The sequence below is a fragment of the Paroedura picta genome, chromosome 15 (genome assembly GCF_049243985.1).
Source record: "Paroedura picta isolate Pp20150507F chromosome 15, Ppicta_v3.0, whole genome shotgun sequence".
NCBI lineage: Eukaryota > Metazoa > Chordata > Lepidosauria > Squamata > Gekkonidae > Paroedura > Paroedura picta.
Window position 1 is genome coordinate 18,673,646 of NC_135383.1, and position 26,950 is coordinate 18,700,595.

Below are 26,950 nucleotides of genomic sequence, written 5' to 3' on the forward strand. Positions count from 1 at the left end.
GTGGTTAAGAACAGTGACCTCTAGTCTGCGGGGGGGGGGGAGAGTTCAGTTCTCCACTCTTCCTCTACATGCAGCCATCTGCGTGACCTTGGGCCAGTCACAGTTCTCTCAGAGCTCTCTCCACCCCACCTACCTCACAGGGTGTCTGTGGTGGAGAGAGGAAGGGTAGGCGATGGTAAGCTGCTTTGAGATTCCTTCAGGTACTAAAAAGTGGGGTACAAAAAAACCCAGCTCTTCTTCTTAACTAAAGGGTGGAGGATGCAGTCTGGCAGGCAGGGTATTATATGTGGAATTCAGGCTCATATATCTGCTCACAGATTGAAGAAAATGAAGAGCTGCTTTTTTATACCCCGCTTTGAACTACCCAAAGCAGTTCCAAAGTAGTTTACAAACTCCTTTCCTTTCCTCTCCCCACAACAGACATTCTGTCAGGTAAGTAGAGTTGAAAGAGCTCTGGGAGAACTGTGAATGGTCCAAGATCACCCTCTTTCCTTCCTGCATGACCCCGATCCAAATCACAGCTGCCCTGATTTGCAATTTACATCTCACAGGGAAATGAATATGATCCTCAGAATAGTCACTATCTTTTGGCCCGGCCTACCTTCCAGGGTTGTTGTGGAGGGAGAAAATGAAATAACCAGGGCATATGTTGCTTTATAAGAAGGGCAGAGAGGATGGGATAAATTTATTGTGATTGTGGATGTCATTGCGATTATTCACCATGACCTACTGGAGCTGCATCGCCTTCATCCGCCATCAAGCCCAGATCCTGCGCCTGTTGACTCACGTTGAAGTCCCAAGTGAATATGGGTAGGACCGGATCTGCAAGGGGCAAAAGACCCAGGGGTGTCCTTTACCAGGTGATGCCACCTGCCTCCCTGCTGTGGGAAGATTCTCCTACCCATCTCCAGACATTTGAACGGTCTCTGTGGAAGGGGCAGGGCCTTTCCCTCCGGGTCTGTTGGCAACCCTGCTTGGGATGACATCACTGGTCCCTAACACAGGTGCATCTTCTACATGCCGCGCCTGCCGGTCCGCATTCCTCAGCAGCGAGCAGCCTCTGCAGCATTCTGCTCTGGAGCTCTGAGGCCGGCAGCAGCAGCAGCAGCAGAAGAAGACGGAGAGGCAGAGCAGGAGGGGGGAGGACGACTCTGCCACCTTCCCCCGGAACTCTCTGGGAGGCTGGGAGGCTCAGCACGCGTGGCTCTCCTTCCTCCTCCTCCTCCTCCGGAGCTGTCATTTCCCCCACCTCCTCCTCCTCCTCCTTCAGATGTGCCTTTGATGCCGAGCGACCCGGGAGGATGGGGCAGGTCGCCTGGAAAGCGCTCTGCTTGTCGCTCTTCGACTACAAAACGGAGAAATATGTCATTGCCAAGAACAAGAAAGTGGGGATCCTCTACCGAGCGGTCCAATTGTCCATCATGGCCTACATCGTGGGGTAAGGCTGGGCTCTGCTTCTGCATGCGAGCCGATTGGCCGGTGGGAGGATGACTGAGATGCTCTGGTCTGATTGAGATGCTCTGGTCTGATTGAGATTCTCTGGTCTGATTGAGATTCTCTGGTCTGATTGAGATTCTCTGGTCTGATTGAGATTCTCTGGTCTGATTGAGATGAGATTATCTTGGCAGGCGGGAGGGTACTCTGCTGCCTGGTTTGTGAGTGTCCCCCCCCCACCCCCAAAGTGGCATCTGGCCTTTCATTATTGAAAACAGAACCTGGGGCAGGAGGGGGGGGTGCATGGAGCCTGGGGTTGATCCTGCAACGCTGCTCTTAACATCTGGTGAACCTGGGAGGATAGCAGGTGTGACTGTGTTGTTGGCGGTGTGGTGTTTACCTCCAGCGCAGAGCATGTGGATCACGGGGGCTTGCGGGATTTGGCGTGATCGCCATGTGGCTGGACTGAATCAGTCGTTCCAAAATGTCTGGAGACATGGGGAAAGTTGGCTGGTGCTTCGGACGGTAGATGCATCTCCCTGGACCAGCGTCCCCCGGGGGTCACCACCATTAGACAGGTTTCTGACAGCCCAGGGAAACTCGCCAGAGAAGCAGCACTGAACCCCCAGGTTCAGAGGCAGTGTACCTCTCAGTGGCAGCTGCTGGAGGAAAGCAGTGGGGAGAAGGCGGCTGCCTGCACATCTGGCTCAGGGGCTTTCCAGAGGCACTGGGCTGTGTGCTGTTAGAAACAGGATGGGCATAATTAACGCTAGCCGTCTTCTTATGCCATTTTAAGCGTCATTAGCCCTGGCCTGGAGAGCTCAAACAAGCGTGATCTCATCAGATCTCTGAAGCTAATCAGATCCCTGGCTACTTTGGGATGGGAGACCTCCCAGGATTCGGGTGGGAGTTCCTCCAAGAAACACTGGGCACCATGACACAAAGACAGGCAACGGCAAGCCACTTCCGAACGTCCCTTGCCAGATAATACGATCGCCTGGTTACACAACACACACCCTGTATGATAGACAAATAAATTAAACACAGTTTTTCTGTCACTGAAGAAATGGAGCAAAAGAAGCAAACAAGAGGAAAAAGAAGAAGAGTTGGTTCTTATATGATGCTTTTCTCTACCCGAAGGAGTCTCAAAGTGGCTGACAATCGCCTTCCCTTTCCTCTCCCCACAACAGACACCCTGTGAGGTGGGTGAGGCTGAGAGAGCTCTGATATTACTGAAGAAGAAGAAGAGTTGGTTCTTATATGATGCTTTTCTCTACCCGAAGGAGTCTCAAAGCGGCTTACAGTCGCCTTCCCTTTCCTCTCCCCACAACAACCCTGTGAGGGAGGGGAGGCTAAGAGAGCTCTGATATTCCTGCTCGGTCAGAACAGCTTTATCAGTGCCATGGTGAGCCCAAGGTCACCCAGCTGGCTGCGTGTGGGGGATTGAGGAACCAATTCTGGTTTGCCAGGTTAGAAGCCCACACTCCTAACCACTACACCAGAAAGAGATGGGGAAAGAGCTGATTTGCACAGCCCGGGAATGTTTCTTGCTAGTGTCCTGGTTGCCTTCTTCATCCTTGTGGGGGATGGCCCCTGTGACCTGGCTTTCAGAAGGTGCTTCAGTCGAAGGCACTAGTGCCGGATTGGTATCAAGGAGGCTGGCCTGATGGAGAAGGAGGAATGGCTGGGTCCGGCAGTGATGTTCATCAAAAGGGGGAAAGCACATGGGCGTTTCTGCTGGGTTAGCTAATCAAGACATCACCCATCGCTTCATCTCTTCTATGGCTGCGCTATCGCCATTAACAGATGACAAGTTTCCTTTGCAGATGACAAGTTTCCTCTGCAGAATCGCTTGCCTTATAACCAGGCAGTTCATCAAATTATATTAAAATGCCCTTGCATCTCCCCCCACCCCTGGCTGACCAAGCCGGCCCCAAATTCAGTCAGGGCTGGCGGAGCTCTCCTGCAATCCGTCCCTTCCCCTCTTGCTTTCCTGCTATTGCCCTTAATTTCCAGATGACTTCCAGCTCGCCGCTAGAGATTAATAGAAAAAAGGGACGCTCCAGTTACAGGATGTAAAACGTGGACTGTGGGAAGATTCTGTTCCCATTTCCTGCCTGTGCCGTGTATTCTATGTGTATTCTATGTGTATTCTATCAGCCTGTTGTAAGAATTCGGAGGCAGATTTTAGCCTACAGGTTACTGGCTTGCTGGGTAGATCATCTCTGCATTGAAGGCGGAGCATAAGAACACCCTAGATCAGTGGTTCTCAAGGCAAGCAGCTTGGCTGTGGGGGGGCATCCACACAACAGCCTTGCGGGGTAGATCGAGATAGAGCGTCCGTCTGTCTGGCGCAGCGGAAAAGAGTGAGATCGGCATGGTGAGACAAGAGGCAGAGCTGAACTGAGAAACCCCGGGAAAAAACAATTTATATACAATCACGAACAATGGATCCTCACGCCATTGGTCAGTTTTAATTTAATTTCTTTGAAAGAACACTTGCATATTTTTATGGTTGAGGGTCACCACAACATGAGGAACTGTATTCAAGGGTCGCAGCATTATGAAGGTTGAAAAGGAGAGCTCTGATAGAACTGCTCTGTGACAACAACGCTGACATCATGCTGCAGACCCATTGATTGCAATATTATCCTGTTCCCCCAGAGCACTTACCCAGATGCCTTAGGAGCCCCACAAGCAGAGCACAGAGGCTGAAGCTTCTGTCGTCACCTCTCCCCACCAAGCAACTGTCCTTCAAAGGTTTACTGCCCCTGTACATGGAGGTTCCATTCAGCCCGAGAGCCATTCCTCCGTGAAGCTGTCTTTTAAAGCCAATCAAGCTACCTTTGAAACATCCTGTGGCAATTTGTTCAACAAATTATGCATGGGTGTTTTCCCGCGCTTTTGTCGTGCATGTCTGTGGGGTTCTCTTTGTATATCTACATTTATGTTCTTCCTTTCAGTGCTCAGTTCACTTTCCGGTCACTGTTTCCCTGGGTTTCCCTGGGTTTTCTGAGAGTGCTTTTGTGCCCATTTCCCCCTTGTTTTGCTCCCAAGCTGGAGGTAATTTAAAAGTGTACAAATCACCTTGGAGTTCCTCCCTCCCTCAACCTCCCTCGCTCCTCCTGGGCTTTGTAGACCTTAGTCTGACACATGAACTGCTACATCATGCTAGATGAAAGATCCAGGGGACTGGGATATGCTCTGCAGATAACAGTTGTCCTTTCAGTAGCACCGGCTGCGTGTTTGGCCTAGGAGGGAAATCAACGCCGTCCCACAAAGCCACAATTTGGCCCCGGCTGGGTTGCCAGGGGAGCAGCTTTACCACATCACGTTAATTATATGTCTGCACAAAGTGTGCTTTTCAGCATTCTTGCCCTGTTGTTCAAACCTGCTGCTGAAGCAGTGACCTCCTGCTTGGGAGAGAGAGCATTTGGAGAAATGCGACTCTGGTCCACGTGCCCACATCCCAGTCCCGACATCGTTCTGGCTCATGGTCACCACCAAAGCATCTTCTCCAGCCAGCCTTGCGAGGCAGCTGGCTGGACGCCAAACACTTTGGGTCAGAACTGCTGAAACTGGAAGAAGAAGAAGAAGAAGAAGAAGAAAAAGAAGAAGAAGAAGAAGAAGAAGAAGTTTATTCTTACAATCTGCCCTTCTCAATAGACTCTGGGCAGAAACATCAGATAAAATCACAAAGTGTACAGTTTACAAAGCGTTACTTAAAAATAAATAGCTGGGTTTTAAACGCATTAAAATCATTGTAAGAAACAGCCCACCCTACCATTTTAGATAACTGAGGGTAGGTTGATGTTTAACCAGTGGAAGTTATGTGCGTACTTAGGCAGGGAGGCCAGTACCTTCATGATGTTATTTCCTGGTTTAGGCTGTAAACCTGGCAGAACGGTTCTGTCTTACCTCCGGGACTGTTTAAGGTTCCAGAGGAGCCCGATTTCACCAGGGAGAGCATTCCACCAGGTCGGGGCCAGGGCTGAAAAGGCCCTGGGAGACCAGTTTTACTTCTTTGGGGCTGGGGACCCTGAGCTGACTTTGATTGCTCCACCTTAATGTCCTTTTGGGGGGGGGTGCAAAGGAAAAGGCAGTCCTGTAGATACCGGGGCCCCAGACTCTTTAGTGTTACTCAGTGTTACCCCAATGTCCCTGACATGCCTACATCACTTCAAGTCACACTGAAGTCATGTACACAGGTCACTGAAATGTCGCATGTTCCTCCCTTGTTTCAGGTTTAATTGCCTGTGCCGGCCAGCTGATTGGTGGTGGAGAGGTGGGACTTGGCAGTGGGTGACTCCTGCCTTCACAGGGGATCAGGCATCCCTGCCCCAGTAGGACCTGGGTTGAGCCCAGCTTGGGTTTAGAGCAAGAGTTTATATCCAGAACTGGATTGGATGGTTTAGGGATTGGATGGATTGGATGGTTTGTTCCATCTCTGGAACAAAATGAAGACCTAATCATACAAGAACCAGCACTGGCTCTGAGCATTTCTGGAATCCATTACATGCTCCCCAGAGCTGATCATTTGCCCTTCAGCAAACCTCTGGCCCCAGTTCACTGTTGTGGCTCCTTTTGTGGCTTTTCAGGTGGGTGTTTGTGGTCAAGAAAGGCTACCAAGATGTGGACACGTCCATCCAGAGCTCCGTCATCACCAAGCTGAAGGGCGTGGCCTTCACCAACACCTCCGAGCTGGGCGAACGACTATGGGATGTTGTCGATTATGTCATTCCTCCACAGGTACTGACCAGGGTTTCCACTTATTCTGCTGCCTCCCAGACACTTTCAACTCATTTGCATCATGTAAAGTTGCCAAACTCTAGGTGGGCCTTGGAAATCTTTTTTTTTCTAATTGTTAAGAGTGGCCTAAACTGTGGATATTTAAATCTGAGAACTGGGGCCACGATGGCATAAAAACGATACTTAAGGAAGGAAATTCTGGAGGAAATTTGCGTCCTGACCCCAGAATGGTGATTGGCATTTCCCTGAACATGCAAGAGAGGGCAACCAGAGCCAAGCATGCACGCAATCCCTTCCTGCTCACCCACTCACAATCTTCCTAAATCCACAGAATCAGCATTTCTGTCAGATGGCTATCTAGAACAATTAGTTCACAAAGGCCATCCGTTTGAAAATACATTGTAAAGAAACAAATGAGTGACCGCCAGCAAAACAAAAAGACTTGCAGCAGAAACATATGAGAATTTAAAAAGGCCCAGGTTGTACATTGCTACTAAATATCCATTAACCAGAATAATCATTTCCCTATAGCCCTGCCAACCAACCCTCTCTGCATAGCAAAGAAGAGTTGGTTTTTATACCCTGCTTTCCCCTAACCAAAGGAGTCTAAAATCGGCTTACAATGGCCTTCCCTTTCTCTCCCCGCAACAGACACCCTGTGAGGTGGATGGGGCAGAGAGAGCCCTGATAGAACTGATCTGTGAGAACAGCTCTAACAGGACTGTGACAGGCCCGAGATCACTCAGCTGACTGCATGCAGAGGAGGAGCGGGAATCAAAACCAGCTCGCCCAATTAGAGGCCACTGCCCTCAACAACGACACTCAGCTGGCTCTCAAAGTCATTCAGCTGTTTTTGTGGCTTGGCCAAGAATTGTGGCGCTTTTACAAAACAGCCCGGGCAGCTTGCAAATCAGACCAAAGACTTTCCCAGAATCCTCTGGGGCTTGCTCCTGCTTCAAGGTTAATGCAGTTTGCTTCAGACTTCCTCCCTCGGAGACGTAGCTTGTCGCTCTGTGCCAAGTAGCGTGGAAGGAGCCGGGCCAAGAGATATTTATAAGAAATCAATAATGGACCACAAATGAAAGTGCATTTTTATAGGCATGCTGTCTGGCAGGGACACTGGATTGCCATGGCGATCCTTTATGCTGATAGAACTTAGCGACGTCCAGAATCATATACAATTAAATTTCTCAAGGAAGTTCTACCTCCTGACTACCTTCATCCTCCAATCTATTATTATTAATTTTTTGTTCTGACCTAGAATCATAGACTCATAGAGTTGGAAGGGACCTCCAGAGCCATCTAGACCAGCCCTCTGCAGAATTCAGGAAATTCACAACTACTGCTGCCTCCAAAGAATATAAGGGAAATGAGCATTAGGTTTAACAGGCTCACAGGGCTGGAGGCAAAGTTTCAAGAGTTTAGTTGGCAGGGGCCTCATGGGAATTGTAGACCATGGGAATTGTCTACCCTCCAAAGCTGCCATTTTCCTCAGAGGAAATATATTGTCTGGCAATCCTTGGCAATTCCAGGGAGTTCTCCAGTTTCTACCTGAAGATTGACAACTCTGTGTCTAGCACGTTCAGTTTCTCTGGTTCCAACAGGACCCAGAAATGTTTGTGGCTTCCTGTAGTCTCCCTATCCCTTTTCCAGAGCTAAATCACCTTTTAGTAAACAAAGATGGACTTTCTGACCCCTCTAAGATTTTGTTCCTTTTGAATAACCGTATGCCTGATGTGAGCCTCTTGTGGCGCAGAGTGGTAAGGCAGCAGACATGCAGTCTGAAAGCTCTGCCCATGAGTCTGGGAGTTCAATCCCTGCAGCCGGCTCAAGGTTGACTCAGCCTTCCATCCTTCCGAGGTCGGTAAAATGAGTACTCAGCTTGCTGGGGGGTAAACGGTAATGACTGGGGAAGGCACTGGCAAACCACCCCGTATCGAGTCTGCCATGAAAACGCTAGAGGGCGTCACCCCAAGGGTCAGACATGACCCGGTGCTTGCACAGGGGATACCTTTACCTTTACTTATGCCTGATGCTATTGATTAAGAATGGCCAAACGGTGGCTCTGCAGATGTACACAGACTACAATTCCCATGAAAAATTATAAAAATTCACTTGGCTTGTGGTAACAATAAGGAGGTGAAGAGTCTCTTTTTACAAATAGAGAATGGACAGCCTTTTGCACCACCCATAGAGACTGGGGAGGGTGAGATCTTTGTCACGCCTGTAATTAAGGAGGGCTGGCTTGCTTGGCTGGAAACCAGACCATAAGATAGATCACAGAATCACAGAATCACAGAATCACAGAGTTGGAAGGGGCCATACAGGCCATCTAGTCCAACCCCCTGCTCAACACAGGATCAGCCCAAAGCATTCTAGATGGTCATGCACAAACAGGTGTGAAATGTATCTTCTTAGAATCATAGAAGAGTTGGAAGGGACTTCCTGGGTCATCTAGTCCAACCCCCTGAACTATGCTCAACCCTGTCACTCATCCACTGTAACCTGAACCTTCACAGAATCAGCCTTTTCGTCAGATGGCTCTCCAGCCTCTGTTTAAAAATTTCCAAAGATGGAGAACCCACCACCTCCCGAGGAAGCCTGTTCCACTGAGAAGCCTCTCTAACTGTCAGAAATGTCTTGCTTTTGTTAAACTCCTGTAACTTCTGGGTTTTTTAAAAGGCATTAACCCCTAAGGTGGGCATGCATAGCCGGTAAGCTCCTGTCTCTCAGAAAATGGGAGGAGGGGTGAGGCAATGCAGTTGTGGAGATATAAAAAGGGGGAAAGGCCTGTGCTGAATTTGAGCCGGCTTTGCTGACATGCTCCGATATTAAATGCCTTTAATATGATATCGGAGAACTTGGAGTGGGACCCTTTGTTTCCATTTTGATAAGTGGAGTTTAGATACTCCGGTTGGATGGATAACAACAAGAAATAGCAATAAGAACCACGCTAATTTAGCAGCAGCAACAGCATCATCTCTGCATAATTTGTTCCTGGGGCAGATGCAAAGTTTTCTCTCCACCAATCTGCCATGCGTTCATGCCTCAACCATGGGCTTGTAAGGACCACATTTTCGATTGTTCTTTTTCTGATTCCTTCTCCCCACGTAGGGTGAAGGGGTCTTCTTTGTCATGACCAACTTGATCGTCACCCTAAACCAGCGTCAGACCACATGTGCTGAGGTAGGAGGACAGAAAATGAAAGGGGGGGGGAGAAAAACACAGCAAAGATGATTCAGACATGGGTCTTGTTCTGTTTCCCTTGAGAAGGCGCTCTGCAACAAAATGTTCTATGAATGTGTGTGTGTGTGTGGGGGAATTCCTTGACTGCAATTTCACCTAGATAATTTAGACAAGTGATTCTCAACCTGGGGATCAGGACCCCTTTTTGGGGTCAAACGACCCTTTCACAGGGCAAGCAGCTTGGCTGGTTGGGGGCACCACCCATAACACAGCCTTGCAGGGTAGATCGAGATAGAGCGTTTGTCTGTCCGGAGCAGTGAAAAAGAGCTAGATTGGCATGGCGAGATAAGAGCCAGAGCTGAACTGAGAAACCCTAGAAAAGAAACCAATTGATATACAATCGTGAACAATGGATCTTCACACCATTGGTCAGTATGGTTTAATTTCTGCGCAAAAACACTTGCATAATTTTATGGTTGGGGGTCACCCCAACAGGAGGAACTGTATTAAAGGGTTGCGGCATTAGGAAGGTTGAGAACCACTGATTTAGACCAAAACACCCAACTGTGAAGAGAATTGTGTGGATTTGAGACGTGGTGCTAGAAAAGGTGGGGGACCTTTTCCTCTCTGCTGTTTCCCTGTCAAGAACACCGTGTTCATGCCTACGTTGCTTTGTAGGAAAGAAAGATACCTGTCTTTATTTCCTGCACAGGCTGAAAATATCAGGGGTAGGCATTTCCAGTTTGGCAAACAGCATGGACATGCATGGCTCAATGCCGTGTCTTGCCGGGCCTGAGTTGTTCCCTTGCCGCTCATGCAAACTGCAGTGCGTTATTAAGGGACATGTGTTTGTCTATTCTTGCATGGAGTGGACTGGGTGGGAATAAAGGCCCTTTTGGCCAGAGCCTCAGAACCACTGCCCCTGTTTCTTCTTTGCTTACAGAGTCACGGCATTCCAGATGCTCTTTGTTACCAGGACAATGACTGCTCAGCTGGGGAAGCTGTGATTTCTGGCAATGGTAAAGGTCTTTCTTGGCTAGTTTTCAGTGTTCGCTCCTCATTAGGAATGCTACTGAATTCTGCAGGCCCATCTTTTTTTTTTTTTTACAAAAACATCTTTGTTTCACTTTCATTCCTCCTTTGTAGTAATCAAAATAATTAGTTTGACATCGTTTTGTGAGGTTTTGGCGGTTTGCTTTCAAAAAGAAAACTTCATTTCTAAGAAAGTTTCTTTATTGTAAAGTACAAAGATGCTTACATCTCAACAATCCTTGCTAAGACTAATGTCAGGTGACAACTGCTCTGTTTTAACTCTCAGCCCCTCTTGTTTCCCCCCTCCCTACTAGACATTTTGGGTACAAAGAGTCTGAGATGGTGTTTTTCTGTTATCCTGTTTTAAACATTATTTCTGCATTGACTGCATGTAAATGGTGACCAGTAGATTAGTGGCATCAAAATGCCATACAAGAAAGAAATGAGAGGGTGGGGCACCAGGCTGCTTAAAGAATCAAATAGTTTTTATTCAGAAGAGGAACAACTGTGTATGGAAAGAGGGAGAGAGAGACCTAAATAACTAGCTAGCTGCAGTCATTCTTCTGTTCAACAACTGTTCTGGAGGCAAGCAGGGAGGAAGTGTGCTCAAAGAGCAGGAAGTCTCCTGTTGAGGACAATGGAGGAGATAATTTGAAAATCACCAGGAAATTCCTATCCTATCTATGGTCTATATACTTCTACGATGCCCCCTGCAGGACACCTTTTATATTCTGCTCAGTTATGCACTCTGCAGATCTTGCATGTTCCAATATTGGTGCTAAAAGTGGAAGGTTTTGGAACAGGTGAAATTTGGTGTGCAAAGAAGAAGAAGAGTGTCATTCTTTGTCTGCCTCCAGGTAGCTACTTTCAGGGCAATTTCCCTTCTCAGAAATGCCTCTCTCTCTCTCTCTCTCTCTCTCTCTCTCAGTTAGAGATGTTGTTAGGAACCTATCTCTGGCTCTCTGTTTTTCATTCAAGTACATTAGTTCCTAAATAAAATGTTATCTATTCTTTAGTCAGGTTGTGCACCATTGCTGCGTTAATTACTATGCCAACAGAAGGCTCACAACAACACCCTATAAAACAGAAAGAGACCTGAAAGACCACATTTCAATAATTCCAGTCTTGGCATGAGCAAAACTGGGCTTGCAAAAGCATGTGCACAATGATGCTCTGCCCTAAGAGATATTTCTGTTAAGATTGCCTCTTAAGACATGAACGTCAGCCAGCTCTTCTAGGTTGATGTGCTCATGTAGTTCTATTGGATGTTTATTGGTTGTTTTATATATAGATATATTTTTAAAGAAATCTTGGGGGATGCAACTCTTAATTTAACAAAGAGAAGGAATAACAAAAGGGTGTCAAAGCTGCAAAAGGAAGGAAGCAAGGAAGCAATGAAGCAAGGAATCAAGGAAACAAGGAAGCAAGGAAGCAAGTTTTCACCATCAAGGGGGTTGTAACTGGGGATTTTAATGATTGTTTTATGGAGCTTTATTGTTGAGAGTTTATTAACCACCATGAACCAACTGGAAGGAAGGGGTGGGCGGGCGAGTCGTGGCTCAATGAAGAGCTGCTGCTTTGCATGCAGAAGGTCCCAGGTTCAATTCCTAGCATCTCCAAGGACCGGACAGTAGGAGATGTGAAAGATCTCTGGACTGAAACCCTGAAGATCCTCTGGTGGTCTGAACAGAATGAAACTGCCCCAGAGGGAAGAATGGTCTGATTCAGCATGAGGCAGCTAAATCCCTCCCCAAACCAGATTATCTCAGCAACCGCAAAGTGTGATGCATTGCCTGATCTTCCCCTCCCCCCCACCTCTATTGCCCTGCAGGGGTCAAGACCGGACGCTGCTTGAAGGCTGGAGGCCAGATGAGCGGGACGTGTGAAATCCTCGCTTGGTGTCCAGTGGAGAAGAAAAGCAAGCCCAGGTGGGCTCTTATCTTTGGATTGTTAAAGAAATCCTTCCAAATTTTTATCAGCGACCAAACACGACACTCCCCCCCCCCATCCAGTTAGAAACATCCCTAATCCAAGAAATCTGCTCTTTCCTTTCTAGAAAACCTCTTCTGGCAAATGCTGAAAACTTCACCGTTTACATCAAGAACTCCATTCGCTTCCCTAAATTCAAGTTCTCCAAGTAAGTTCTGGTTCTCGTTAGGGCTGCCAGCTCTGGGTTGGGAAATACCTGGGGACTTTGGGGGTGGAGCCAGGAGTGAACGGGATTTTGTTAGGGAGGGATAGTGTCCACCCACCAGAGCAGGCTTTTCTCCCAGGGGAACTGACCTCTGTAGTCTAAAAATCAGGTATAATGGAGAGATCCCCAGGTACAACCTGGAGGTTGGCTAGAAGAAGAGTTGTTTTTTATACCTCGCTTTTCACTGGCCGAAGGAGTGTCAAAGCGGCTTACAATTCCCTTCCAATCACCACAACAGGCACCCCAGGAGGTAGGGGGGGCTGAGAGAGCTCGGACAGGACTTCTCTGTGAGAACAGCACTCTCAGGACTGTGAGTAGCCCGAGGTCACCCAAGGGCTCCAGACTAGAGGCTGCTGATCTTCAGCACTACACCAGGTTCGCCATCCTATGAGGGGAGGGGTTGGGGAAAGGAGGGACTTCAATGGGAAGCAGCCTCTAATCTGGAGAACTGAGTTTGATTCCCTATTTCCCCACATGCGACCAGCTGGGTGACCTTGAGCCAGTCCCAGCTCTCTCAGCCCCAACCACTTCACCTTTTGTGGGGAGAGGAAGTGAAGGCAATTGGGAGCCACTTTGAGACTCCTTCAGGGAGTAAAAAGTAGGGTTCGAAAAACCAGCTCTCTTCCTTCAACTACTTCTCAGTAGACTGCTTGTTTTTATTCCTATGCAGGACCAACGTTTTGGACACCAAAGACGAGGCCTATCTGAAAACATGCCACTACGGACCAGACCATCGATACTGCCCCATTTTCCATCTGGGGAATCTTGTCCAGTGGGCTGGGAGCAACTTTCAGGAAATGGCATCTGAGGTACGGGACTCAGCTTCCCCGCTGCCTCCTGCATGGCGGCTGTCAGATATATGCTCTTACGGGGATGCCAACCCCCATGGGGTGGCTGGAGATCTCTTGGGATGACTACAGATATTCAGGCGACAGAACTTTATACTAGAGTTTTATAAAGAGTGTTTGGAATCGATTATTTGGTGCTGCTAGATTTTTAGACTAGATTTTTATAAAGATTGTTTGGAATTGATTATTTGGCGCTGCTAGATTTTTATACTAGATTTTTAATACTAGATATTAATAAAGAGTGTTTGGAAATGATTATTTGGTGCTGCTAGATTTTTATACTAGATTTTTATGAAGAGCGTTTGGAATTGATTATTCAGTGCTGCCAAAATTCTGTCCCCTGGAGCAGCTTTCTCTGTGGGACAGGCGTAGGAAACACACCTCAGAGAGTCTGAGGGCAGGGTGCCACTTCTCCGGGAGGGGGAAAACTGGGCTTCAGGGTTCGAGGAGTGGTTTATCCATACGGCACATGCTAAGGGCTCCACAGTTCCAGGGGCCCCACATGGTGCCTTCCCTTCCATGAATTAGTTCAGCCAGGAGATGTGACCCCTAGTAGCTGCAACCCCCCCTGCCCGAACTACACGTGGCACAGCTCACTTGGCCCCGGCTGCCCATTAGCACTTCCGCTGACTTCCTGTCTGCGCTGGCCATGAGCCACGTTAGTGTCAAGGCCCCCTTAGAGCAGGGTTTCTCAACCAGAGCTTTGTGAAACCCTAGGGTTTCTTGACAACCCTGGGTGGGTTTGTTGAATGGATGGGAGTTAATTGTTTTTAAAATATATTTTTTAAATTTGTTAATCATTTATCAGGTGATGTGACCATATATGATCAGGTTGACCCATCCCTCCCAAAATGACCAATGATGGGCCTGAGGGAGTGGGAAGGGGCGGGGCCTCAGGTGGGCTTGTCCACAGCTCTGCTTCCCAACCCTAGTCTGCCTGATCACACCACTTCTGGGGTCTCTTGAATCCTGAAGAATGTTTCAGAGGTTTCTCATTGGTAAAAAAGTCAAGGGAGGCAGCCTTAGATAGTGAGACGTTGGGCTTGTACGTCCCACCAAGGTTTGAGGAATGTTTTCAGCAAAGCAAAGCTGTCAGTTGCTTGCAAAGTTCTTCCAAAGTTCTCACTATCCTTGGGAAGGGTGCCCTGCTGTTACTTGTGCAGCACAAGTAACAGCTCTGGTTGTGCTCTGCTAGAGTCCTGCAAATCCTTAAACTGGCTCTGGTGCTACAGGCCCAGCAAATCCTTGAACTTTGTGGGGAGAAGAAGAAGAAGAAGAAGAAGAAGAAGAAGAAGAAGAAGAAGAGTTGGTTCTTATATGCTGCTTTTCCCTACCCGAAGGAGGCTCAAAGCGGCTTACAGTCGCCTTCCCTTTCCTCTCCCCACAACAGACACCCTGTGGGGTGGGTGAGGCTGAGAGAGCCCTGATATCACTGCTCAGTCAGAACAGTTTTATCAGCACCGTGGTGAGCCCAAGGTCACCCAGCTGGTTGCATGTGGGAGAGTGCAGAATCGAACCTGGCATGCCAGATTAGAAGTCTGCACTCCTAACCACTACACCAGACTGGGTCTTAACCAGTGAAAATCAGCATTCCCACTGGCCCCAGCGTGGCAACCCCTCTGCATAAACAGGGTGAGACCGACAGGCAGCCTGTGTTATCGTAAGGTCAAATGCCCTCTGAAAATTGTAAGAAGATCATAGTCTGACGAAGAGTCTGCTTGCACTTGAAAGCTCACGCCCCGAATAAATCTTTGTTGGTCTTAAAGGTGCTACTGGACTCTGATGTTATTGTGCCTCTGAAAGCCTGTCTCTCTTTTGCCCAGGGAGGTGTGATAGGCATTCAGATCGAATGGGACTGTGACCTGGATAGAGCTGCCTCTGAATGCAACCCTCAGTATTCTTTTAGCCGGCTGGATAACAAGTTTGCCAAGAAATCCATCTCGTCCGGCTACAACTTCAGGTAACAAGCCTAGTTCAAGTGGGCAGAACAGAGTTGAAGACCCACGGACTTTTATTCCTTTGTTGTTGTTAGGTGCGAAGTCGTGTCCGACCCATTGCGACCCCATGGACAATGATCCTCCAGGCCTTCCTGTACTCTACCATTCCCCGGAGTCCATTTATTCCTTTTATTTTATTCCATTTATTCCTTTATTTAGGCTTATATCTTGAATGAAGTGCCGCAGGTCTTCACGGTGCTCCTGAGCTCCAGCTGTTAAGCATAGTTCAGCCTGTGTTTTGTGTCCTGTACACCCCTCTCTAGCATATTTCAATATCTGTCATGGTCATTTTGTTCTCCTTAACCATGGTGTGATTTGACGCGTGCCGAAATCTGATTTTCACTGATTTTCTATTTTATGTATTGTTCTCTCCCCCATCATTAATATTAATATTTCATAGGCAGTTTTTTCCTCTTCACCGACCACTTTCTTTTATAGTTGTTCTTTCATTTTTGAAACTATTTGATGTATATTTTTCCCCTTCTTCTTTAACAATTTGCCAGTCTTCTGTTTTCCCTTTGTTATTTACCGTACTCTCACAAATTATCTATTTTCGTTCTGGCACTTAAACCATAATAAGCATTTATGAATGCAGTCAGTAGTCAGATTGATGGAATGGGTCTTTCCCTGCCTTCATACCCTTAGCAAACTGTCTCTTACAACCCATCTTGCTTCTGAATAATTCTCAGCAATGTTTTGAACCCATAGATAATTGTCAATTCCCATAGATCAGGGGTAGTCAAACTGCGAATGCTGGCAGGGGCTCCTGGGAATTGTAGTCCATGGACATCTGGAGGGCCGCAATTTGACTACCCCTGCCATAGATAATCGTCAGCTGTTGTGTCAGAGCAGAGTTGGTGCCAGGAGTGAGCATCACTGTGTTCTTACCAGAATCCTTCCCCCTCCATCCAGGGTTACACTATCAAGCCCCACCAACCCTCTCATTCTTCCCTTCCTTGCCATTGAGGCTTTTTTTTTATCTCCTGCCTGCCTGCCCCCCTCCCTCTGGTCCAAGGGGAACAACAGGCAGGCAGTGAGTGAAGGCAAGCGAGAGCATAGGCCGCTGTTGCCATCTGCTGGCAAGTGATGGCAACAGCTGTAGGGAAGAGGAACGTCAATGGAGACAAGGAGAAAGTAGGGGCCCCTCCATTGTTGATGGATGGAGGCCTCAGGAGTGAGTCTGGTTACCCGGACCTGGAGCAGACACTGTGCTGGACTGGGTTCCTGCCAAAGAGTGGCCAAAGCAGGGATGGGCGAGGGAAGCTGGGGGCAAAGCCCTTCTGATCCTAGGAAAGGAGAGAGTGCTCAAGTCCCTATGCTTCTCCAACCAGACTTGGAAGGATTTACAGTAGGCAGGAGAGATTTGAGCATCTGCCAACTCAAGCTACTAGTTCACATGCTTGGATGCCTGAATGCCCACATCATCCTTGGCTGGGGTTGGCAGCTCAGGGTGGGGAAATATCTGAGATTTGGGGATGGGGCCTGTTGCCAGAGTTTGAATATGCGGAGAGAGATAAGCACCAGGCTACTTAAAGATTAACATAGTTTTATTTATGAAGAGAAGCAACAGTGTCTAGAGAGAGAGAGAGAGACCTAACTATCTATCTAGCTGTTGTCAGCAGTCATTCTGTAGTTCAATTGCTATTCAGGAGGCTCAGCTGGGGAACTGACTTGCTGGAGGGGCCGTGGCTCAGTGATAGAGCGTCTGCTTGGAATGCAGAAGGTTCCAGGTTCAATCCCCAGAATATCCAGTTAAAAGGACTGGCAGTAAGTGATGGGAAAGTCCTCTGGAGACCTTGGAGAGGAGCTGCCAGTCTGTGCAGACAATACTGACCTTGATGGACCAGGAGTCTGATTCAGAATAAGGCCGCTTTATGCGGAGAGGCTGATGTTCCAGTGAGAAATGTCAAGCTTTGTTGTTTGCTTTTTAGATTTGCCAAATATTACAAGGACAAGGACGATGTTGACTTCCGCACATTGATCAAGGCATATGGAATCCGCTTTGATGTGATGGTGAACGGAAAGGTAAGTGGGGGGGTGTGCTTAAAAAAATGGTCCATGTGCATTTGGTGCATGTATATCTAGAAATGCATGGATTGGCCCTTTTTGTTTCTTCCTGTATTTGTACCTTGTTGTTGGGAGCCTTTTGGCTGTGCTCATTTGTTTTTGTGTGATGGACGGCCTTGATTATTTAACCAAAGTGCAATTCCAAGAAATGTGCATCTGAAATCATATTTTAGAAAATCCCACAGTCGGTATTAACACAATGTGAAACATGCTGCTACATCGATTTGAACCAGGGATCTCCCGGCTCACAGCTCTGACGTGTTATATCAAGCTAACCCCAAGGGTCTTCTCAAGAGAGGGGCTGCAAGAATAGCCCAGGGAACTAGGGACAATAGGCAAGAGGTGCTCAAAAAGAGGTAGGTAGAACTGAGGTGGAGACCAGAGCTCAGGCATGATGGGAAGTTTCATATTACTCCCTAGTGTATGCCACTGCTCAGACTACATAGAAGCCAGACAATCAGGGCTCCAAACCCACCAATAAATGCCAAAGAATATTCACTTCAGGCGAATCGTGTTCTATTTTTCATTGAAGAAGTCAATGTGTCAGGGCTATAGAACTTCAGATTGAGATGGGAGACTTTACATGTCTGAATCATAACTTAACAACCTCTGCATAAAAAATATGCATGCTGGGAGCAGCTTTTGAATCCAGCCTTCCCCTGTGACACATGCATTTTCTGCACAAAAGGAGTGTTTTGGTATGGGCCGATGTTGGTGGTGCTCGCCATGCAGTGTTCAGTGGAACAGACCACAACCAGAATTTGGGCTTCAGTGGTAGCCAGTCGGGATCGCTAGGGAAGCTCAGATCTTACCTGTGCAGGTGAACCAGCGAAAAATGACCAGGATTTTATTTACTTATGATTCAGTTTCTAGACTGCCCTTCCCTGATGACAGGCTTGGGGCGGTTTACAGCATTTATACAATATCGAAACTGTAAAAGCATAAAAATGATAAAGTTCAATCAAATTCCATAGCCGCCACTGTTTAGCTGGCGATTTTCTGTTTTAATGGGGGTAAAGTGTCCCATATAAAGGGGAAGGTCTTATATAGGGGGAAAAAACATGGACAGGAGAGAAAGGAGGCCTGTAAGATTTCTGGGCCAGCCTGGTGGAAGAGTGCTGTTTTGCAGAACTTTGATAGCTCCATCTCCACTGGCAGCTCATTCTACCAGGTGGGAGCCAGGGCTGAGAAGGCCCTGATCCGGTCAAGGCCAGCCAGATTTCTCTGAGACTAGGGGTCACCAACATGTTGGTATTTGCCAAATATGTTCTTAGGGGAACATCTTGAGAGGGGCAGTCCCTCAGATATGCATCTTTTAAAAAGGGGGAGCTGATACAGAGAGTACCCCTTTGGCCCTGGTGAAGCTGCAAAACTGGACTCTCGAATCGGACATTCTGCGTCACACAGTTAATTGTACTTGAGATTGATCTGTTCCAGGGGTAGTCAAACTGCGGCCCTCCAGATGTCCATGGACTACAATTCCCAGGAGCCCCTGCCAGCATTCGCTGGCAGGGGGCTCCTGGGAATTGTAGTCCATGGACATCTGGAGGGCCGCAGTTTGACTACCCCTGATCTATTCGTTTTACTTTTCTTTCAGGCAGGGAAGTTCAACATTATCCCAACAATTATCAACGTGGGATCCGGCCTGGCACTCATGGGCGCTGTAAGTACGTCGTATTCCAGTGGGATCAAGTGGCAGGGTGGCAAAGAGGGGGGGCCTAAGGGTACAAAACTCCAGGGATGGTCACTTGGGGGGGGGCATGGCTCAGCAGCAGAGCATCTGCGAGGCGTGCAGAAGGTCCCGGATTCGACTCCAGGCATCTCCAGGCAAAAGGATCAGGTGATGGGAAAGACCTCAGCCTGAGATGCTGGAGAGCTGCTGTCAGTCAGAGTGGGAAACAGTGGCATCACGGGGCCAGTGGCTTGACTCAGGACGAGGCAGCGCCGTGTGTGCTGTCATTGAGCAGGCGTGGGGAGTAGAGGACGGGGTAGTGGAAGGACATCGGTTTCTGTTACGTCTCATGATCTTCTGAACTAGGAAGGGGGGATCTTTGTCTGTAGTTCCACATTGGCTCTCAGCAGCCTAGGGATGCCAGCCTCCAGGTGAGACCTGGGGACCCCCAGGAATTACACCTCCAGACTACAGAGATCAATTCTCCTGGAGAAAAGGGGTGATTTAGAGGCATGTACTGCACTTAGGTTCCTATCCTCTCCAGATTTTCAGGAATTTTCCTGTCTGGATCTTCCTTCCTTCCTTCCTTCCTTCCTTCCTTCCTTCCTGCTATGGCCCTAGACCAGGGTCAGCCAAATTGTGGCTGTCCAGAGGTCCACAGACTACAATTCCCATGAGCCCCTGCCTTTTGGCAGGGGATCATGGGAATTGTAGTCTGTGGACCTCTGGACAGCCACAGTTTGACCACCCCAGCCCTAGAGTACACCATCCCCGTCCAAATGACTGACCCATTCATTTATTTAGATATCTGTAGGCAATATCCCCAGGGTACACACATGCACAGAGTTGCTGAATGAGCAAAGCAAGCCACACACCCCAGAGACCCCAAACACACATCAGAGTACACAACTGCAGGGGGAAAGTCCCCCAAGCTGTTAATGTTTAAAATGTATATGATGTTGCAACAATCTTTCCTTGCTTGCTTGTAGGGGGCTTTCTTTTGTGACCTGGTGCTCCTCTACCTGATCAAAAAGAGCAATTTTTACCGAGGCAAAAAATATGAAGAAGTCAGGTACGTTTGCCTTCAGATGCGAAGGGTGACGTTGTTCAGGCTTTCCACACCTTTCCCGTATGGATTTGGATGCTGTGGTACCCTTGTGGTTCACTGTGGGGCAGGGGTGGCCAAAGTGTGGCTCCCCAGATGTCCTCGGAGGTTGACTCAGCTTCGCTTCTGAGATCTGAAGGACTGTCTGGCAGCCTGGCGAGGGGTGTTCGGAGGTGGTTTTGCCATTTCCTGCCTCTTCATCGTGACCTCTGGTGTTCCTTGGAGGAACTACCACCCAAATCCCCAGAGGTCTCTCATCCAAATTCTAGCCAGGGTCGGCCCTGGGCTAGCCAGGTCAGAGCTAACCCAGGACTAACCAGGACCAACCCTTCCTCCCTCCCTCCCTCCACTATTCTGGACATTGCACCTTCCTTCCTTCCTTCCTTCCTTCCTTCCTTCCTTCCTTCCTTCCTTCCTTCCTTCCTTCCTTCCTTCCTTCCTTCCTTCCTTCCCTCCCTCCCTCCCTCCCTCCCTCCCTCCCTCCCTCCATCCATCCACTATTCTGGATATTGCACCTTCCTTCCTTCCTCCCTCCCTCCCTCCCTCCACTATTCTGGATATTGCACCTTCCTACCTTCCTCCCTCCCTCCCTCCCTCCCTCCCCTATTCTGGACATTGCACCTTCCTTCCTTCCTTCCTTCCTTCCTTCCTTCCTTCCTTCCTTCCTTCCTTCCTTCCTTCCTCCCTCCCTCCCTCCCTCCCTCCCTCCCTCCCTCCCCTATTCTGAACATTGCACCTTCCTTCCTTCCTTCCTTCCTTCCTTCCTTCCTTCCTTCCTTCCTTCCTTCCTTCCTTCCTTCCTTCCTTCCTTCCTTCCTTCCTTTGTGGGATTTATATAACGCCACTCCCAGTAAACTGGCTTCCGGTGGTTCACAACAATATCATCAAAAACAACATACAATATAAAATTATACAACCCCATTAATAAAAACTAAACAATCCCCCCCAACAACAGATAAAATGGCAGTACATAATAAAAACTCCTCTCTACACAACGAACCATTGGAATCAGTCAGAAGAATATAGGTATAAATAAATAAGCAATTGCTTCCGGGGTCCATGCCTCTCCAGATTAAATGCTTAATCCAGCTGCGTAATGCGGCAGGGAAAGGCAGCCTTTCAGGGCATGCTTCTCTCTCAGAAGCCAGGGTAGGTTCCCAAGACGTCTCAGGGGTTCCCTGAATCTTGCTTGAAAACTACTGAATTCACGCTTGCAGCCTGTCCTTTCCCTCTCCCCCCCCCAAATGCACAAAACAATAAAAGGCCTTTTCCTCTTTGGCTTCTGTCCTTACAGCAGGTCGAGCGTAAGGAAGCCCTTGCCTGAAAGCACAGTCAACGGGAACCAGAGCGACGACTCTTTGTCCCGGTTGGATCAGCTGAGGCAACTGCAGGCGGTGGAGACCTAGCGCCCAGTCCGTCGGCTGGAAGACGCACCCCGCAAAGAGCAGGGTGGCAGTTATGGGCAAGCGACCGCGGACCTCTGGGGCGGGTGGAGGCCAGGATGCCAAAGTCCACTTCAGCCTTGTCAGCATCAAGAGCGCCTCGTTTCCCAGCTGGGGACATTCAGCAGTACCCCAGCCCAAGGACATCTGTGCTGGTCAGTCCAGGATTTTACATTTTTTTTTATCAACTCAAAGGCAAAAACCACAAGCATCTCTCAGCCTGGCAGAGATACACCACAGCCTGCCATCTTCCGCTGGGTCAGAGGGTTGCCGTTTTCAGACTTTACTGGGGGGTGGGAGCTGTCAAAAACCATCGAGCCAGCCCTCCCTGGCTCCCTGATGGAGGGCTTCTGTAAAGCAACAGACTCAAACCTTTCAAGCTGCTGGCTGATCCTCTGCCTGTATCTGCTGGCTTTTCAATGGACATCCCTGAACGAACCTGTGACGGTGTCCCACGTGTAATCTGACCTCGCACTGAATCAAAGAACATTTGTGTCTTCGTTCGTACCACGGATGGGGCTTTTTGCCCTGCCTGCCTGGATGGGCTGCCACTCTTCCCGAGACACAGGCTGGACCTCCTCTCTAGAGAAATATGAAGTTTTCTTGTCGGCAAAAGTTTTTACAGCCTTTCCGTGTGGATGGAAAATCGCGGCGACTCCTTCGCTTTTGGTCCTGGCTGCCCCATCTCCGGCCTCCCTTCTCCGTATAAAGAAACGGACTGGTGGACAGCAGCTCTCCCTAGATCATTGCTAGCGCTATTTCATTACTCGTTGTCACTTGTGGGTCTTAGGAGGCATCCCAGGTCAGTTCCAGGAGCGTGTGGGTGACGAGAGAAACAGGATCAGCAATCCTGCTCCGATTGCAGGAGGCAGAAAAAGTCCCAAGGATTTACAAACTGGCTTGCTCGTTCAGACTCCTGCTATTCCAAAAGATGCCCAAGACAGCTTTTTTTAACCTCATTTTCTGGGTTCAGTCTTTGGAGGCACTTGCCGTTCTCCTCTTTCACTAAAGCTGAAGCAAATGGTTGACTTCCAGACCACTGTGGCTGGCTTTTGTCTTTATCAGCTGTATCTCCCGGCTTTGATTTGCAGAATCCTTTGATTGCATTGCTTGACCGCCCGCCAGTTAGCTTTTCCTTGTTACTAGAAGTGTTTTATTTGCAGACCAGGCCTAGAGAGAACTGTGCTCAAATCCCCAGGACACTGGATAACTGTGAGCCGGTCATTCTTTTAGCCTAACGTACCTCACAGGGGTGTTGTGAGGGAAAACAGTAACCTACCTCACAGGGGAGTTGTGAGGAAAAACAGAGGGGGGGGGCAAACCATGTATATTGCCCTGAATCCCTTGGAGGAAGGATCATTTTTATTTTATTTTAGCAAAATGTCTGTTTTGACAGAGGAAGGACTTGCATGTTACAAGCTCTCTTAGAGAGAGCAAAGCATCTCTGTCTAAAGGCACATATTCAACCCATCTGGGGGAATCTCTGTCCATCTGGAGACGGGTGCCCGGCAGCAGTGAACCCCGAATTGCAAACTTTGTTTTCTCCCTAGGAGTAAGCAGCCAATGTATGAGAGAAAGGGGATCCACCTTATAGAGGTGTAAGTTGAAATTTGCTCCCTACCCCTGGTCACTCTTCATTACAAATCAAATTGGCTCCAGTTTTGTTAGACCCGCCCCTCACCCCACAAAGCCCCATCTTTGTTCCTTGATCACACCTGAGTGCAACAGAATCTTGCAAATGGAGATTTTTGTGCTTGTAAATATGCAGTATTTAGGGGCAGGAATGCTGCCTGCTCTGCGGAAAAACCCTTGTCAGTTTTTGAACAATTTGTGTGAGTGGCTGGAGGAAAGATACTAGCTGAACTATAAAGAGCCATTTTTATACATATATATCTACGGTGTATCTTAAACATATATATGTATAATTCATGTATTTAAAACGCATGCGCTGTGCTGGGATCTGCTACTATCAAGAAAATAGGGCAATCTTTCTCCAATGAATGTTTAAGACATTTGTCTGAGGCCAGGGAGCAGGCCTGGGGATTAAGATTGAGTTCCCCTCTCTCTCCTTAGGTGGCCAGATTTTAACATTTGTAAAGCGGGACACCATTGACCGGGGGGGGGGGGGTCCTGATTAAAAATTTGGTCTATATGGAGCAACAAAAATTTTCATAGAATGCATAGAATGCAAAAATAGTATTGTAATATATATTTTTTAATTTCAACATAAGTACAATTTGCCAGGTGCCCCCAGATGTCCCTCCAAAGGTGGGACAATCTGGTCACCTTCCCTTAGGGTCTGGGCCAGTATTTGCCTCACTTGACAAGTCCCCAGTGACAACATCCCAAATTCCATGGGCCATCTTTGGTCCACCCACGGGGCTTGCGTGAGATATAAATTAAATTATGTTGCCACAGTCTGGGTTGAGCTTTAGAATGTTTTTAACGGGTTTAATGGGGTTTTTATTTTATTCTATGGATTGTATACCAAAAATTGTAAACCGCCACGAGCCAGCTCTGGGTGCAGCAGTCCTACAAATCCAATTATAAATAGAATAAATGAATCAATTAACTCCCACCCATTCAAGAAACCCTTCCAAGGCTATCGGGAAACCTGAGTTTCACAAAACCCTGGTTGAGAGAGCCTGCTCCAGAGCCGCAGTCGACACGGATACCAATGAAATAGGTAAAGGTAAAGGTATCCCCTGTGCAAGCACCGGGTCATGTCTGACCTTGGGGTGACACCCTCTAGCGTTTTCTTGGCAGACTCAATACGGGGTGGTTTGCCAGTGCCTTCCCCAATCATTACCGTTTACCCCCCAGCAAGCTGGGTACTCATTTTACCGACCTGGGAAGGATGGAAGGCTGAGTCAACCTTGAGCCGGCTGCTGGGATCTAACTCCCAGCCTCATGGTCAGAGCTTCAGACAGCATGTTGGCTGTCTTACCACCCTGAGCCACAAGAGGCTCGCCAATGAAATACATACAAGCCAAAAGCAGCTACTATGGGCACCCTTTCTGATCCTCAACCTTCAAAACCAGCATGTCACATTTTAGAGATTTGGTCACACTGTTCAATTTTGGAGCCATTTGAGATTTTTTCCTATGAAGAGCTGTTTTTGTATTTGGAGACAACCCCTGCCGACGAAGAACGTCTCGAAGCAAAGCTCAGAGCGATGGCTTGTCCCAGTGCATCAGTTCATGTTCAAGGACAGACTATTGATCGTTATGCAGACGCTGCTGTTTTGAAATACATGTTTATGTACATAAAACGGAAGCAAACGTAGAGTTTGTAACGTTGTGTTGGAAAGTGTATGCAACAGTCGTTGTGTTTTGCTTGTGTCTCGTTATGATCTGCTACTGGCAAAAATACCATTAGCTGCCTTGCGTAGACAGTTGGTTTAGAAGTATTGAAATCTTAAAAAGAGTATGCGATGAAGGGAAAGGAGCCAAACAAAAATACCTTTTCAGTCTGCTTGCCTGCTTCTTTCTTATTACGGCATTATTCAACTTAGTTGGATGTGAACAAAATAGCCAGCGCATGGACCTTGACAATGTGAAGACAGCTAAAGCATAGCATGGCCAGAATGCTTTACTTAGGGCAGCCCCAAATGTTTGCCATTTCTGCTCTAGCTTTTCTGAACTGGCCTCATGGGTGAGCCTGCCCAAGCAGGGATCCCCAAAGCGAAAGGGGTGCTTTCTCATTTGCTGCATCTGATGACCTCACCAGCGGCCGGTGGCATAAAGTTGCTCAAACCGCAGCATTCTTGAGCACTGCTAAAAGTGTTAGGGGAAAACACTATGCAATTTTGACCTGGCCCTAAATTGATGGGCAGTCGCTAGTGATTGCTCATTAAGGCAGAGAACGTACTGTAAAAATAATGTCAGGCCTGGAATTTAAAGCCATAGTAAAGAAAAAGAGTCGGTTCTTATACGCTGCTTTTCTCTACCTGGAGGAGTCTCAAAGTGGTTTACAATCGCCTTCCCTTTCTTCTCCCCACAACAGACACCCTGTGAGGTGGGTGAGGCTGAGAGAGCCCTGATATTACTGAAGAAGAAGAGTTGGTTCTTATATGCTGCTTTTCTCTACCCAAAGGAGTCTCAAAGCGGCTTACATTCATCTTCCCTTTCCTCTCCCCACAACGGACACCCTGTGAGGTGGGTGAGGCTGAGAGAGCGCTGATATTCCTGCTCGGTCAGAACAGCTTTATCAGTGCTGTGGTGAGCCCAAGGTCACCCAGCTGGCTGCATGTGGAGGAGGAACGGGAATCAAACCCAGTTTACCAGATTAGAAGTCCACACTCCTAACCACTACACCAAGCTGGCTCTAAAGAAAACTAAACCCCATCAAGGCCAAAATGTACACACATGTGCGTGCAGCAAGATTGTTCATAGTTTCTTTTTTAAAGCAAAGGACAAATGTTAGTTCTGTTTGTATATTAGAGGCTGAATTACTGAAACTTCCTTGACGTCACACCATCCAAAGATTTGGGCTGTGACTCAAAAGCCCAACAGGGTTGTAGTCTGAGACTGTAAACCAGGCCCCAAACCCCATTTTTAATGCCACAAGTCAATAGAGATGGAGAAAGCAGTACGAACAGACAGGAGTGTATGACCATATGCAGAATGTCCCTCATAGCTAACTGAACACAGCGTGGAATTAAGGAGCAAGGTTTCTGGGGCTGCCTCTAAAGAAGCACAAGCCTTGGTTTCTTGCTGCCTTGGGAAATTAAGTAGCCTGGAGGCTAGTTTTGGGGCGAGTCTACTGCAGAGGGACCTCTGCCATGTCTGGGGCTGATCACTCCTCAAGTAGTTTCCTACAAACTGATCCTAGATGCAGGCTGGCAGGCATCAGGCACTGGGTGTGCCTTCTCACTCTCCCATCTTTGACCCATGTTCTCAAAGCAGAATCCACATTTCTAAAGCCAGCGCGCCAGGAGGACTTGAGTTTGGTGTCTCTGGATTGCCAAAGTGAAGGATCGCTGTTTGCAATAACCACACAGGTGCCTGCGAGCATCTGAGACCCATCTAACCTGAATACAGATTACTGTGAACTGAATTCAACGTCGTGTGGATTCTCTCTGATGGATTCTCTCATTTATGACTCACTTACGATGCTCCTTGGCTAAAGCTCTGCTTGCCGTCTGCCAAGAATGGCTTTTGGGGTTCTGTTTTGCATGTGTGCACAGGGAGACCACAAAGCATGGAAGTGGGGGGAGAAGATT

At 48.1% G+C, this 26,950-nt stretch overlaps 1 protein-coding gene across 2 annotated transcripts; it reads left to right on the forward strand.

Annotated features, from left to right (window-relative positions):
- The first annotated feature begins 1,041 nt into the window (after positions 1–1,041).
- Positions 1,042–26,728, forward strand: P2RX5 (purinergic receptor P2X 5). 2 transcript variants are annotated; one of them, XM_077311919.1, is made up of 12 exons: positions 1,042–1,438; positions 6,033–6,183; positions 9,298–9,369; positions 10,313–10,388; positions 12,233–12,329; positions 12,458–12,538; positions 13,266–13,404; positions 15,267–15,403; positions 17,372–17,465; positions 19,105–19,170; positions 20,169–20,251; positions 21,579–26,728. In XM_077311919.1, the coding sequence occupies exons 1-12, from the start codon at positions 1,302–1,304 to the stop codon at positions 21,688–21,690; spliced, it is 1,245 nt and encodes a 414-aa protein (XP_077168034.1). In that variant the 5' UTR covers positions 1,042–1,301; the 3' UTR covers positions 21,691–26,728. The 2 variants fall into 2 exon arrangements, with proteins under 2 accessions (XP_077168034.1, XP_077168035.1); XM_077311920.1 differs by having other exon boundaries at positions 21,582–26,728.
- The last annotated feature ends 222 nt before the right edge of the window (positions 26,729–26,950 follow it).